The sequence below is a fragment of the Excalfactoria chinensis genome, chromosome 4 (genome assembly GCF_039878825.1).
Source record: "Excalfactoria chinensis isolate bCotChi1 chromosome 4, bCotChi1.hap2, whole genome shotgun sequence".
Classification (NCBI taxonomy): domain Eukaryota; kingdom Metazoa; phylum Chordata; class Aves; order Galliformes; family Phasianidae; genus Excalfactoria; species Excalfactoria chinensis.
The window spans coordinates 30,238,743-30,255,034 of NC_092828.1; the positions used below are offsets into that span (position 1 = coordinate 30,238,743).

The 16,292-nt window shown below is 37.2% G+C and overlaps 1 protein-coding gene across 4 annotated transcripts in view; it reads right to left on the bottom strand.

Moving 5' to 3' along the window:
• RAP1GDS1 (Rap1 GTPase-GDP dissociation stimulator 1) overlaps positions 1-16,292 on the bottom strand; it is an 87,365-nt gene that overhangs the window by 41,446 nt on the left and 29,627 nt on the right. For 2 of the 4 annotated variants that reach the window (XM_072334841.1, XM_072334838.1), the window contains exons 2-3: positions 16,164-16,274; positions 196-318 (exon numbers count right to left, since the gene is read on the bottom strand). In XM_072334841.1, coding sequence (XP_072190942.1) covers positions 196-318; positions 16,164-16,274 — 234 coding nt within the window. The remainder of the gene's footprint in view (positions 1-195; positions 319-16,163; positions 16,275-16,292) is intronic. The other 2 variants (XM_072334837.1, XM_072334839.1) reach the window with 1 other exon arrangement.

Below are 16,292 nucleotides of genomic sequence, written 5' to 3' on the forward strand. Positions count from 1 at the left end.
ATATTCCAACAGCCAAATGCTGTTTTGATTGTACTGAGAAACAAAATTTGACACAACAAAAACAAAAAGTGAGAAGGAGAGAGATGAAAGATGTCTAATCTACCAAATGAAAACATAAATGAAGTAAAACATACTGACAAGTGAGGTGAAAAACTGAAGATGTTCCAGCAGAAAAGTTCTTGTAGAAAACCTCACCATTTCTGGCTACTTCTGCTATGATGTTAGCTACTTTTGCTGTGCAGGAAGACTGTGGCATCAACAGACTCGCGAACACCTGAAGAACTCCACTTTTCTGGATTTTTTCACTTGTCTCCATATCTGAAAAACAAATCACACAAAAATGACTTGAGCATCAGCTTGCTTGGAGGAGGAAAAGGAAGAAAAAGAGAGTAAATCTCCTCAAATGTAATTCTCAAAGTTATTGTTTTCCTATGCACAAGAAGCAGACATACTTCAATGATCACGTTTGCTTTGTATGATGGGCTAGTCGAACTTTATATTTTGCCATTCAGAATTAATTAATCTTTATAGCATGACTGCTAATAAGTCAATGCACAAACACATTCGTGCATGTACTGAGCCATGACTTGAGAGGGAGAAAGATTAAAGGCCATTGAGTGATATGATATGCAGCAGCCTGAAGTACCATGTAAAAATGAAGGAATGGTGCTCTGAAATGTATAATTATGGAAAACATTCAAAGAATGATGGGGAAATCCCAACGTCTGAAGGCTCAGTGTAATGCAGCACAGGAATCAGAAACTGGAGAAGAAGGACAGCTAAGCAGATCCTAGTCTAGACCTCACTTATATTCAGTATGTGCATCTTCTGCGTTACTTTGCTAGGCTATGGTAGCTCCAACACAGTCCCAATACAAGGGAAAGGGAAAAGTAACACTCAGATTGTGGATTTCAGAACAAATCGTTTCCTCTTTCTGCCTGTTTTACAGAAGGAATTGTGCAGGTGCTCCATAGCAAAGGCCCCACACAGCATTGCAAGCCTGCAGCTCAGTACAAACTAAATGAACACTGATTCACTGCAGTTAAAAATCAGGTACTGGATACTAAAACCTATCTTGCAAATGCTTTCAAATAGTTTGCAGATTTGAGTTAGATGTTAGTGTGATAAATTACTAGATGACAGCTACCACTTCAGAACGAAGCATAGAAGACCAGGTGGTCACCTAGAGTAGCAATTTGCAATCATTTCTTAGCTGTGCTTCACCTGCAAATAGTTAACAGCACATCATTGGGCTCACCATCTCCTCTGCCCTCCTCTGCCCTCCTGTTCCTGTTCTCTGCAGTGCTATTGCCTTTTGTCCTCCAAGACAACCCATGCTTTGAGTGCAGAACTGCTTGGGCTCACCCTGGCAAAGATCACTCTCATTGGCTCAGTGACTTGCATATAGTACATATGTGCTTCACTGGCCAGGAGCCAGAGATGTCTAAATAATGGAATAGGGATTAGAGAGGGAGAATTCAAGTCTGTCTTGCAGTTCTGCCTTAGTTCTGTATTTATTGTGTTCTCTTGGGCTATGGTCTCTGGCTAGGACCACCCAGCTATGATATGGTGATGACCTCTGATTGATTACCAACAGATTCAGTATAAAGCAAAGACTGAGTAATTTCAACATACGCATAATATACTAGTTATCACTGATCTGTTTGCAATCTAATTAACAGTGATTTTTAAACATGCATTGAGAACTCATCTCAGATGATCCACTGTAAAAGAACTTCTGACTAATGTGGAAGCTTTTTCAAGCTCTGACATTCATGTACACATTGTTAGGTATGTTCTCCCATGGATATGTAAGAATCACAGAATGACCCAGGTTAGAAGGGACCTCAAGGATCATTAAGCTCCAACCCCCATATGTAAGAGTGAAATGGAAGTTTGAATTCAGATAAATGGTATCAAGATTACAGACTGTTCCTGACAGTCTACTAAAGAAGTGATGATTCTCCCTTGAGTTCAAAATTGAAAGGACAGAAATGTAGGTATCTGTGAGCCCATGTGATTTTAACCACAGTTACTGGGCAGGAGACATTAATGCATTTTTCTCTACCATGCTGCTCAGACATACAGTCTTATTTTATGAACTGTAGTTTGATGGACTTATTACCGTGCAAAATATAAATGACACAACTGGAACAAAATATTTCCTGCAAGAAATAGGAAAATAAAACAAAGTGCTTCTCCAGGCCAGGTGTGTGTAGCAGATCCAACATCCCACTGGTTCTGGCTGAGCACCAAAATTTTACTAGGTACAAACTGCTGAAATATAGTAATTCATTTCTTATTAAAGACAATTTAAGTATAGAAACTGTGCCTGTTTTTGGAGGGCTTTAGAAATACTTGCAGAAGGAAGGGTATTTTAATTGGAACAAGCTGCCTTTTATATAAACTTTAAACTGCTTTGTTATATTTAGCTTTTTTTGCTCAATATTTTTTGTATTTTTCTTAAAGATGGAGGACTTAACGACAAGCAAACGATACACAGACATGCCCTGTGGAAACTAGGACATCCAAATGATGATCTTCAGCAATCGTTTCACTTGACTGAGGAGCCTACTGCACATTTGCATTGCAGGTACTAACTGTTCAAACATGTGTCTATAGAAGAAAATAACAAATTGGAGCTTTTAAGATGGGGGCTTGGCAAGAATTGGAAATGGCCTTAGCACAGAAACCCCTGAATTCTTCCCTTTGTTCTCTTCATGGGCTAGCGAAGGCCTGCTTTCCTGTTTCTCTGCGAATGCAAGAAAGAGGTAATATCTGCAAAAGATACATATCTGCTGCATGCTAGTTTCATTCTGGGCTTCCTTGTAAATCATTTGAGGCTCTAATATTTTGGAATCTTATTTCAGGTGTTATCTTTTGAATTGTTTCAATGTATTGTCAGCTGTAGAGACACATAAAATCAAACTTTTCTCCAGGAGCAAGAGAGATCTAGACAAAACCTTCACCATGTAATCTCCTTTTATGCTTTCTGTAATGGTGAAAAAAGGAGTTATAGACAACATTAATGATGTATTAACAAGCTGTCATTTTAACTCCTTCAGCAGAACTACGCTTCCTGGCAAATTTGTTCAATTTCTGTGCTAAGGAAACCTGACGACCTAGGCTGCCTGATATTAGGGTGCTGCACCTCAAAAAATCCTTTTGCTATAAATACACGTCCAGATTCCATCTGCTTTCCTTTAAAGCCTGATTTTCAACCTGCACGCACAACCCACCCACAGAGTACCTACTGCTCTTATCTTGAAGGAAAGGAACTCTAGGGCTATGATAATGCTACTTTAGAAACAGTCTTTTTGCACACAATACAGTATAGTGCTGTGCGATGGCAGCATAATTGGGGGAAAAGCCCTAAGGTCAAACCTGCAGCTTTGAATGTCTCTTTCTATCAGTGGATATCAAGATGAAGAATATGTTAGATCACACAGTGCCAAAATCTTATTAATGTCATAACAGTGTGATTAAAATGTCAATATCTTTGCTTTTCATGGTTTTTGCAGTGCCTGAAGTCAGAATAATAAAGGGTGTGAGCAGGAAATTCTTTAATGCCATAGATCAGAGCTGGAGAGCTGAGCACCGGGGCTATCAGAGTGCTTAATTAAGTAGCAGAAATCATTACAGGAAAAAATCCAATTAGATTGTATGCTCTCTCCTCTCAGCTCTATTTCCTGTTAAATTTTGACTCCTCTCTGTCTCACTCTTTTCTCATCTCTGCATCATTTTCTTCATCCTCAAGTGAAAGAAAAGGCAGGGAGCTCAAAGGGAAAGGCTTATCTGTCACAAATACTGCTACTTCATACTCACTAGCAGCAGAAAAATATTGGTGCATAGTTTCTTTGAATAGTGAGTTTAAGCTGTACTACCACATGGATTTTTGGTGCATACAATTTCCCCTTCCAGCAGAAAAAGAGTATAAAGTAACCCAATATTAGTGAGGCCTATCACAGCATCAATTCCTGTGTTGTGGAGCTTTACATGAGAAAAGAACTGTAAATGAGCAGCTCCAGTAGTGTCCTTTTTATTAAGCCAACCGTGTTTGCAGTGTACTCTTGAGAAATGCATGTATTTCTGGCTGAAGAGATTTTGTAAACCTCCAGAAACCACTGTAGAAAATTACCGTGGCTTTATAACGTCCCTCCCATGTGTGCTCCCATCCGAAAGAGGAGGATGAACATATGAATAGATAATGATGAGCCACATATGTAACGGGAAAGGAACCTCTCATCAGCTTTCTCACAAGGCTGAACGGAGGGAGCAAGGGATGTATTTCTAACTGGTACATTCTCTATCCACCACATTAGAAAGAAAAAAGCTTTGTGTGACCAAGAGCAGGTATTGATGCTCACATAGTATACTGCCTTCCTGTCTCTCTGTAGCCCTCATGCTGTTTTTTTCCACACCACAAAATGGAGATCTTGGTCTGACTAAATGAACACAAAAAATAGACTGTGAAGAACCTCTGAAAAACAATTGATGTGATCTTCTGCAACAAAATATACGTCACAGAGAAAGGAGCCAAAAAGACCATTCCAATTCAATAATTTTTTTACAGAAAAAAAGAATACATGTAATAAAATGCATAAATGCACCTTCTGTTGGCAGCTCCTCCTCATAAATATAATCTGCTTGCTCACACATCCTTCAAATTAGACCCCTAAGAGGAAGGGAGGATTCTCCCTCAGCTGTGTGAACACTTTTATCATGGTGTTTGCTCTGTTCTGTCTACAGCAGCGGCAACAGGACAACTTCAGCTCTTATTTTTAATGAAGAGACGGAGATAGTGCACAGATGTTGGTAATTAAAATCTCAGCTCTACCAAGGAAGGAAGGACAGATGGAGAGACAGATTCACCAACCAGTTAGCTGCATGATTCCTGATGATTAAATTCTCCAAGAGCAGTATCCAAAGAATAAAAGTGAATTGCAAGATGAGATCCACGCCTTGAGCAGCCTGTTTCAGGTACCAATGAAGTAAGTTAATAAACACACACGCCAGCTTTGCCTTCCATGAAGAAATATGCATATTAAAACTTCCATGGGTGCTTCACAGCACAAGGCAGAATATTAAAATTAAGCAGCTAGGATTCTCTTATCCTGAACTGGATCTAGTTTAGCACCCAGACATGTGGTTTGGTGGATTTACTTGAGCTCTTAATTCTCCCCATCCACCTTTCTGAAGGAAGTAACTACTTTACTAGGCCAGTTGCTTAAATAGTTTGATAATTAGTGCCTTAGTTACTGTCTTCATTGTCTGGCATCTCAGTACAAGTGTTATCCATGAGTGATTCTGTGTTTTGCACTCAGCCTGTGTGGACATTTTAATCTGCCTCCTCCACTACTTGTATTTATTACAGGACCTTGGGTAAAACCTTAAGTACCCTCATGCTTTAGTTTTTCAGTCCGTATAACAAAAATATGAGGCCCATAGTGTAAAAACTCTTTTTCCACATTTAGTTTAGTTCAAAAATGAAATCAGATTTGAAAGCTGTCTGTTATATATGCAGGAAATGTTTCATATTCCTTTAAAGCAATCTCTTAAGAGTGCTCTCAAACAAGATCAAATGCCTACTGAAGAATTCTCCCCAGTGTTTACTGGGCACTTGCCTACACAAAAAGGTTTTTTTTTTCTTAGCCACTGATGTAACGAAAAAGTTTTGTTGCCAAAGCAGCTTAAGGAAAAGCCTCATCTAAGAAGAAATCATATTTGTAAGTCATAAGGGACTGAGCCAAAGCTAAGAATGAAATTTCAGACCTAAAACAGTGTATTACAGGCTCTCTAAATGCCTTTTATTTATTTATTTTCTAAATAAACAGACCTTTTCTATTCCTTCTGCACTGCACTTCGAAAAGCTAATCTAAAAAGAAATTTTTATATTCTATTATCTGAAACTGTTCACTGAAGCCTTCTGAGAAGAAAAAATATTTAACACTTAATCTTTATGTGGCACACTGTATATTCAATGAATAGCCCTTGGAATTTAACACTTGGATAAACATCATTTAACTGTTTGGCACTAACAGTACACATTACTTATTATTTATGTAAAATATAACCCCACTAAGCAGCAGTGATTACCATTCAGTATCATTAAGCTAAGCCAGTTTACTGGGAGACAGCCCAATAAAAAACAGTTGCTTTGATTTAATATATGAAAATTGAATATGTATACTGTAATAATATATAATACACAGCATTTGTGATGAAACATTTCTGCCTTAAGTGTTATACAGTGCCATGGAAAAACACAGTTTCATGAGCTAAGATGCAAAAAGCATCTGTAGCAAAAAGAAGGATCAATTTATAACATAATATTTGAGACAAAACTCACTCACAAAGTATCCATTGGGATCCCCAGTTTTCAGAAAAGCATTTGACTATAAGTCTTATCAGGTAAACTTAATGGACTTCAATGAGCTTAACTTGCTGAGCTGACCCAATTAGATTTGAACCTCTGGCTCTGCTACAAGAGATTATCTGCATCCAAGACTGACTAGAAACTCCAGCTTGTCTGAATATGCAAGTCTAAGATGTGGTCATTTCAGTTTGACAGTTTCCCTGCTAACAAACTCCTACTGCTGATGCAGCTATTCTGCCAAAAGCTAGAAAACTAAGCAAGGTGTTTTTTGCTGGGTAATGTTACTTTCTGAGTGATGCAATGCAAAGTAGTGTAGCAAAGGAATGTTTTAACCAGTAGAAACTGCATCTGTTCTAAGACAGTCTTCATCATCTCCAAGCCTTCTCTAGCAGAATATAAAACTTTCTGCAGAGTTTTATTTACCATTTTCATTTTCTCATCAAAACTCACTGTCAATTTTCTTCCTCTGTAGTACACACCACATAGACTTATCATCTATGTAACCACGACAGATTTTATGCTTACAGGCCAATCAAAATGTCATTTGTCATGCAAGATACTCCTAATTATGCTAAATGTTATATTATTTTCTGCTTAACATAGATATATAATTCAACCATAAATGCTGAATGCTCATGTTATGCTTTTTGCTTTACGTTTTATTGCATCATATTCCCCATATAATAATCATATTCAGCAAAGACAGTGTACTGAGAAATAAACTAGAAATATACCTTTGAAGAAAGAATACTTTTCTTGGCACCTGCTGTCATATAAGAATCAATACTAATGATGCTGCAAAGCAAAATAATTGAAAAAGAAGCTGCACTTGCTTTGTATCCAAATGCTTCAAGTGCTCTGTCATCCACAAGGGCTGCTCTGAAAGTAATGCTTCCTATGTTATTATGTTGTCTCATGGCAGAGGCAGATGCTGGTAGTATGGCAGCAGAGGCTGAACCTTCCCAACCAATCCCATTATATTCTGCTGCCGTATGACAGATGGCAGCAGAGGGGCACTCTGAAACAATGGCGTCTGACATGGGAGTGCGTATGAGGCAAAGATGTGTCACTGAATTCCTCCATGTGGAAAAAATGGCACCCACTGACATTCACTGATACCTGCTGAATGCTTATGGAGCCCAAAGAGTGGATGTGAGTGCAATGAGGCAGTGGGTGGTGTGTTTCAACAGCAGTGAGTGCCATGAAAGACAAGTTCCGGACAGCAAAGCACAACTGTCATACCATGAAATGAAAAATGTCCTGATCAGCTCATCCTCATGAATTGGCTAACAGTGGTGATTATAGTAAAAAAAAAAAAAAAAAAAAAAAAAAAAAAAAAAAAGGAGGCATTACTTTCGGAGCAACTTATGCATATAACTTAATACAAGTATAACTTAGGCTCAATGGGACTAAGAGTACATAAGAATTTGTCCTCAAAGACAAGAGTATTGGCAAATGCTGGCAGACTCATGATCTTTCTTTCTATTTCTTGTACTAATTTTACTCTGTTCTGAACATTCGTGCAGCAATTACTGAGCAGAGTCGGTAGAAATTCTGAGCATGAGCAGCTGCTGCAGAAGGCAGTGGGAATTATGAAGATTCAGCATCCATCACCACTCAGGTACCTGCATTTAATTTGATGGTTTTCTTTCAAAATGCTAATCTTTACATATGTCCTCCCCTTCTTTCATTTCTTTCCTTCCTTTAAAAATAGGCACTGCTTTTATTCCTTGTTACTCTTCTACGTAGTCTCATATTTTTCTGTTCCTACTTCCCCTCCCTCCCTTGGATTGAGAAGACAGATTCAATTAATTATGTCTGCATCACTGAATCCAAAGCAGCTGGGTCAAGACTTAGCAGCTGACAAACAGATACCACTTCAAGTCTCCAATAGGCTCGGAAAATGTGCTGTTCAAGGTGCTACAGGTAGCTCAGTGCCACGGGGCAGACACATTTAATGTTGGCCTTGATTCTGCTATTTGCTAATAAGCCCACAGTTAACTGGCATCATTGTTTGCTCACTCATTTTGTGTTCTCATGCCACTGTTGCCTGCTGGCTTGTGTTCTTGCAGCTTAGTAATGAGCATTAAATCTGTGAGTGCTCTTACGTGAAATAACAGTATCCAAAAGTTAATCCTACATGTGAGTGTCAAATTAGCACATACAGGCAGTTATTGTTTTATTTTAGGCTCTAATGCTGAGCAGAGGTTCACTTTGTTACTGAATAACGTGAGGTGACACATCTTGTCTTACTCTTACTCTGCTCAAATTTGATTGCAAAACCAGAGAAGGTTGGTTTAGTGTTGTTTATGGCCATGTTTGCTTGAACAAACTGTGAAATGCTGAGGTTCTTCTCCATACTTCAGAAAGAGTTAGCATAAAATGCCTCTACAATGGGAATGAATGAAATTCATATATAGTTTTTATTTCTTAGAATAACTCTGCTAGGATAGAACATTCGACAAATTCTTCTCCTCTGTGTTTGGTGTGGGAGAGTAGCCAACCTTTTACTTTCATAGAAGCAAAATGTGAATTGACCCCTGCTTAAATACTAAACAGACACAGCATTTTCTGAAACCGAGTGGCATTCTGATGTGCTACAAGTTCAGTTTATAGGTGCTTGTCTGACTTGGTGAAGAATGTATTTAGCAATAACAAAAAATTATCTCTGAATTCTCTGTGATTTTGCTGCTCAAGTACAGGAATTGTTCTGTCTTCTATGGCCAGTGGAGATCAGAAAAAGTAATGTCAATTATAGGAAGAGTATAAGTACTAAATAACATATGAAAGTCAATAATAAAGAACAGAACATAATAAAGAATTTCCAACTCAGATATAACCTCTGTGTTAACATATGGTTGTGAGAACTGGAAATCCACCAAGACGTAAAAAAATGGGAAAGTTGATGCCTTTGGAAGCAAATGCCTACTGGAGATTTGGGACATAGGATAGCAAGTCTCATCTCTAAGGAAGGAATGTGAGAAATCAGCAATCTCTGCTAAAATCCAACATTTTTTTTTTCAGCAGATGCTACCACATCCTCCTCTGTGATGCCATTAAATAGGAACCATGGGGTTTTAGAAAACATACTGGTGACTTGCATGAGAAAACCTGAACAGAAGGTTTAGGTAGGAGGGCTGAGCTCATGATCTCAACAACAGAAAGCTGAAACAGCAGGAAGTGATGGAAGAGATCTACTAGCAGTTCCTTGGGAAGTTTATAATATATTTTCCTACTGATGCAACAGAGAGAATATATCTAAATCAATACAGGGCAGTATAAAGCCAAAATATATTCTTGGGGGGAAAAAAAAATAGTACAAAGTAATTATATTCATTATGGGAGAGGAAATGACATGCCAAAGAAGCTGCAAAATAAATGTTGAAATTGAAATTTTGATGAGTAATATGATAGCTTCTTGAGGTATCAGGGATTAGCATAGTTCAACAAACAGAAAACTGTGTATCTTAGCCGATCACATCCACAAGGGAAAGCGTGCTACTTCAAACCTTTCTCACTGCACTGTAAGTTCTTTCCCAAATTTCTAAACTTCTTCCAAAAACGAGGCCCTTCCCTTCTCCTTTAAGCACATCTCAATTGGTGTAATTCTGCTTTAGCATTTTTACATAGCAATGTGTGAACTCATAGGCTTAGCCTCCAAAAAACTAAGTGTAAAAAATATTTGGAAATGTGTGTGCTTGCCTTTCTGCTTCAGTCACATGCCAGACACTTTTTGGATCTGGGTGTTGAAGGCTGGGATTAGTGGGCATTTTCAGCCTCTTACACTGAGTATATGAGAGCCAAAAATAACGTTCTCAGCAGATTTTCAGATTTCTCATCTGCCAAATCTGGGTTATGTATATCTGCTGTAACCTCTTGTCTCTGAATCGCAGCATGTCTGGACTAGCAAGAACATTTTCTCTTCTCTTCTCTTCTCTTCTCTTCTCTTCTCTTCTCTTCTCTTCTCTTCTCTTCTCTTCTCTTCTCTTCTCTTCTCTTCTCTTCTCTTCTCTTCTCTTCTCTTCTCTTCTCTTCTCTTCTCTTCTCTTCTCTTCTCTTCTCTTCTCATTACTGCAGTAATTGTCCCAGAAGGTCTGTGGTTTAAAAAAGAACCAATATTTCTTGTTTTCTTTTTCTCATGCAGTCCTTTTTTTGTGGACGTCTATTTGAGGATCTCAGGTTAGCTGTATTTTTTTTTTTTTTTTTTGATAGATGTAATATTTATGAGATAGTGCTTAGTGGAGTATAAATCACTACATAGTGATATGCAGTGATGGATATTGCTTCCTCTTGTATTTTCTTTACAATTAACTTACTGTTTCCTAAATCCAATAGTATATGGTCATCTTTTTCATAGATGTGAAATCAAAAATAAAGCATTTTCTACTTCTCATAAGAAGTGGGAATTATATAAGATTATTACTCCATAACCTTTCAAAATACCTTCCTCCAGTGCAAAAGTGCTTTAATCTTCTCATTCCCTCCATTTTTATACAACAGCCCCAGATTCTTATGCTCATGTTCAGAGACCATATTTTTCTGTCAACTTAGGCGGTCTTTGGTTTAAAAGTATCTGAGCCAATAAGATCATAAATGGATGAAATTATATCCATTGTCTCATAGAATTTTTCCTGCATAAAACAATTTAAGTTGAAGTTACTCCTTTGAGTTATTATCATAATGCAACACGTAACATTGTGCCTTAGAAACAAAACTCCTGAAACCAAATAATTGTTTCCTTTTTCGTAACATAGGCTTTTGGTTCCCAAATAGAAAATAATTTGAACATGTAATAATCAGGTACAATTTGTTATTCAGAAAGTAATAACGTTCAGTAATACAAGCCTAATGATGCCACTAGAGACAGTATTTAATACTGCCATTTTTCTACAGTAGTTGCACTGACAATTTCAGTTGGACAGGAAAGCAGACAGACCTTCCTTGCATCATCAGCAATACTTTCACTTCCATTTGTACGTAGGGGAAGAATATCAATCTGTAATTGTAATTAGAACAAAAACACAAAGTACCCTTTGATTCCAAAGCTGCTAATATGATGAAAATGTAGCAAAAAACATCAGACCAAATATACAGCTTTGCTAAATACATACAAGATGTGCAGGCAGACAAGTACATGCTGTTTGAGTGGGGTCAGAGGGCAGACGTCAGTCAGGGGAGGAACTTGCTCCTCAGTTCACTGTGAGCACAGGGAGATGAGGTGAGGCACTGGAATGGGCTGTCCAGGGAGGTGGTGGAGTCACCATTCCTGGAGGAGTTAGGAAATGTTAAGGTGTGACACTTAGGGATATAGCTTAGCATGATGGTGGTGATGGTTGGTGGTCGGACTAGAGGATCTCAGTGTTCTTTCTGACAGTAATGATTCTATGAGTCTGACATGACCACGTTTCTCTAAGAAAAATGCACCACATCAGAGCTCTTTATCCCTGATTTCCTCCTGTAATTTTTTTTTCCTACAGACTTTAATTCTTTTCTTTTTTTTTCTTCGAAGACATCAAAAATCAGCTTCAACATAAGCTTTTCATTACTCTAAGCTATTTTGCGGATGAGGGGGGAAAACAATCCCTGTTTGTAGAGGTCTCAACTTATAATGGAAGGAATTCTATCGTACTAAGCACAAAATGAAATCACATTTTCAATGCACAGTTAATGTTATTATTATTTTTTTTTCAGCTAAATTGAACAAAAGGTACAGAACCTCAGAATCAAATTCACTGACAAAGTAATTTCTCTTTTTTCTTTGTCTTTTCCCATCACTATGATAATTCTGCACTTCATAATATGGTAAACTGCCTGCTTCTGGGTCAGCAAAATTCTTTCTTGACAATAACACACAAAACCATGCCCATAAATCTAAAGTGTACAGAGCAGACAGTGGAGTCATTTGTTTAATATATAGTTTCTAAAAGACAAGATGTGGTAAGTGAATTTCACCTTCTAATTTGATAGAAGGCAGTGTTTCATTCAGTGCACGATGACTGGCTGTTTCTCTACTGCTAACTTTGCTTGTTGATCACACACCACAGCCTGCCCCTAGAGATCTGAAGCACAGAAAGTTTATTTGTTTAGAGATGATGAATGCTGGTGGATGGAGAGAGATCAAGCAATTGTGTTTTCCTTTCAGAAATCTGGTAGGCAGAATGGCTGCAAAGTCCCTACCTATGCCAGTTGTCTTCACTGAGAATGATGAAAGAAGTCCACAAAATAAGGTGTGTTTTTATTATTGTAATGCATTAGCAGTGTGCACTTCGCTCTTACTCCTCTACCATTGTTCCTTCTTACAGCCTAAAGCTCTTAGTTTTGTCTAGTGGCTCTAGCTAGTTTAAATATGACTGGCCTCATCCAGAAGCACTGAAGAAATAAATGTCAGCATAAACAGGAATAAGCATCTCTCCTAATAGTGTCTCCTGAAGAAACCATCTGTGCAGGATTTTTAGACCCAGGTGTCAGATGTGAAGAGCTATACAGATATCTCCCTGGACAAAATAGTAGCTAAAAACATTTCAGTTTGACCTACAAATTGCTTATCGTCAGCTATCACAAATCGCTATTTGACTCACCCTTATGTTCTGTTGTACATGTGTACGCATATGCCTTAGTTCGTTTGGTGTAACAAATGGCAGAATAGCTCATAAGGATAGAGAAAAGGGCTGTCACGTTCCATGACACTACAGCCTGTCTGCTGTTATCAAAAGATGGGTTGGCAAAAGAGTTATGAAAGAAAAAAGGCAAAATAGAAGGTTACATAAAAAGAAATTAAAAGCTACAACATTCATCACAGCTTTGCCATCTCTTTCTATACGTTACATAATATGGGATTGGAAGAAAGTGATTTGTAACCTTTTAACAATAAAAAGTTAAAAGACTGCATGCAAAGAAAATAGAACCAAAACTGTTACATACTGCTAAAGACAAATGAAAGTTCCTGATGTCCCGGCAGCAACCAGGAGACTATGCTGCAACTCAAAGCAGTGAAATAGTCTGAGGAACATTCTCATGTACATGCTGTAGGGGTGCGTTGAACTTCTGGGAATAAAACATTTTTATTTCCTTTATTAAAATCACAATTACACTGGATTTTTGGCTGGTGGTAGATGGGAATGGGTTCCGTTAGTGTAATAATAATACACTATGTTTTATACATAAAATAATATTTATGTTCCGAAGTCTGAATGAAGTGAATTGAACTTAAATAACATGACTTAAGAAACCACGGTGAACTCTCAATGAAAACACAGTCCTAAAAAATTTCCTTTAAATACACTTTATTTCTTGCATTGTTTATTTTCCCATTCTTACTCTAATATGATGATTTACTGAACTATAATCAGAATGTAAGTTTAATTAATATAATCATACACATGGGAATATCCCAAAGGAAAGTAGAATCATTATTTGTGAAATCTTACTATTAATTTTCCAGTTGTTACAATTAATATATAATTTAGTATAGACAATCTGACTTCTCATTATTACTACTCACCTTCTACCTTTCTTTGAATGCTTCCTGGTGGAAACATTTTTATTTTAACGTTATATGAAAACACAAGTAATGGAACTTTCCCATATAAAACATATTCCATGTTATCTCCCTAGACATTATTTAATTCTGCCCTCAAAGGAACAGACTAGCTAGGAATCAATCATTATGGCATTGTGCCATGCACACTGGGCACAGTCTGTACACTATGAAGTCTTTGGAGAAGTCCTCGCAAACTTCAGTTACCATAATATGTAGATATATGCAAATATAGATGTATGTGTGTATATACAGCCAGGAAAGTTCAGAGTATCAGACTTATTAGTCCTGTAAATTCTGTTTTAATAGCTTATTCTCAAGGTATCCAAATTTGAGATGTCTGGAAACTTCATAACGGTGTATTTTTGCACCGTAGTTCACTTGTTCTTCTGTTCCAGCTCATTTCATGCAAATCAAGTTATTTAAAAAATAAAATTGATTTAAAGCACCAAGACCTTTGCTTCAAGAATAAAAAAGAGAAAATCACCTCATTTTAAAATTAGAAGCTGGTTATTTGACTTTAGTCTGTTTAAACTGTGTACTCTGAAGGGGATGGATGTCATCTCCTAAGCCATTCTGTCATGTTGTCTTGCTTTGTTATAGCTTTATTTGTTATTTTTAATATCCACATTTGGAAATTTTGTCAATGTTAAAACATTTGTGATCATTTAGCCCTAAATCTTCTTCATGTAAGATATATAGATACATAGAGATGTACTGATATGCAGACACAGAGGTACAGCTTGTGTCATATCTTTATGACATATGCAATCAGTATATATACTATATATAGTGTGCCAAATAAATGAATTCATGTTAAGAACTTAACTGGATGGGTGAGAACTATAAGAAAGGACATGCATTGGCTGCTTGATCAAAGAAAATGGGTTTTTGCAATATACTGTTGGCCCAATAGTTACTACAATGTTTAGAAGAACGGTTACATAATATAAGTACTCCTTGAACCAATCTATTGGATTGGTTTAAACTCCAGAAGGATTATAGCTGTATGCTGTAAAACTACCCCAAAGAAATGGGTCAAAATCCTAATCTGTTTATCTGATTTAGCAGCCACAAGACCAGAAGAGAAAAGATTTTGGAAGGAAGAGCAAAGCCCTAGACCATGACAGAACAGTCATCTGGATGCAAGGAAGCACTGGTATGTTTGCTGCACATTAGCAGATGGAAAATAATTTTCTCTAAACTTGTTCTGTTGTAAAACTATGCAACTTTCATTGGCAAAATGATAATCTCTGTTATTAATGCTAAACGCATCATCATTTTTTTCATACCATTTCTTTTTTAGTAAGGAATAATACATTCCTTAACAAAAATATTCGACATGGAAATACCAAAACCAACTAGAAATTAAAGTATTGGATATGCCTAATAACTAAACCCGTAACAAAAGGGTTTCATCATTTTCAACAAAATGGGTTGATGTCTAGCTGACATCTCCCTGCAAAATAATTAAAATGAAAAAAGCACTACTATTAAATACAAAGACTGTTATTATCCACATGACATCTTTGATGTGATACGAATGGGACTTACGTTCTACCGTGAAAAACCTCATGAAGGATTTTACACCAAGAAAGCCAAAAGGCTTATTTGTAGAATAACAGGATGGAGGAGAAACAAGGCTTATAAAAGTAGCGCCTGGAGTAAGGACACACATTTCGCATCTTTTGGGGAGATAAAAACTAACCAACCAACCAAACAAAAAAAACAAACAACCAAATCACGCGACAAAACCATCATTTTATTTCATTCTTAATTTATCATTTATCTATAATTTATATATCCAGCCCATTTCTGCTACTTGAAACAACTGGCAATAAGAAATGTTGATAACAAGTATGAGGAGAAGTTGCCAACTGCCAGTAGGACACAATGGTCTCTTCACCAGAATTAGCAAGTAGCTCCCATATCCCCTCTCCTTGTCCTGTTGGGCCCATTTGTTCATCCTTGTCATATCCTCCCTTGGGAATTTTTTTGTGCTACTTCATAATACTGGAAAAAGGACTGAACCACAATGGTTTCAAGTAGCAAGATTTTCTTATCACTGTCTTCATTGCCATCCGAATGTCACAGATAGATGTTTAAGAACAAATAAACAGCAACAAAAACCCTGGACAACTAATCTATCAGCCCACTGCTTTCATGAGGTTTTAGCCATAATTTATTACCTCTCTTTTTATTCACTGATACCATGGTATGATTAAAAGTTGAAAGGTCCATAGAACTTACTGTTTTGTGCCAGAGCTTGAAGTAGACAATCCAAGCATCCCTCCAAGCTATCTGCTGTGCTGTCAGTGGCTGTTATCTTCAGCTTTTTCAGGGCATCACTTAGATTATCTGCTTGGTAAACACAAAGAA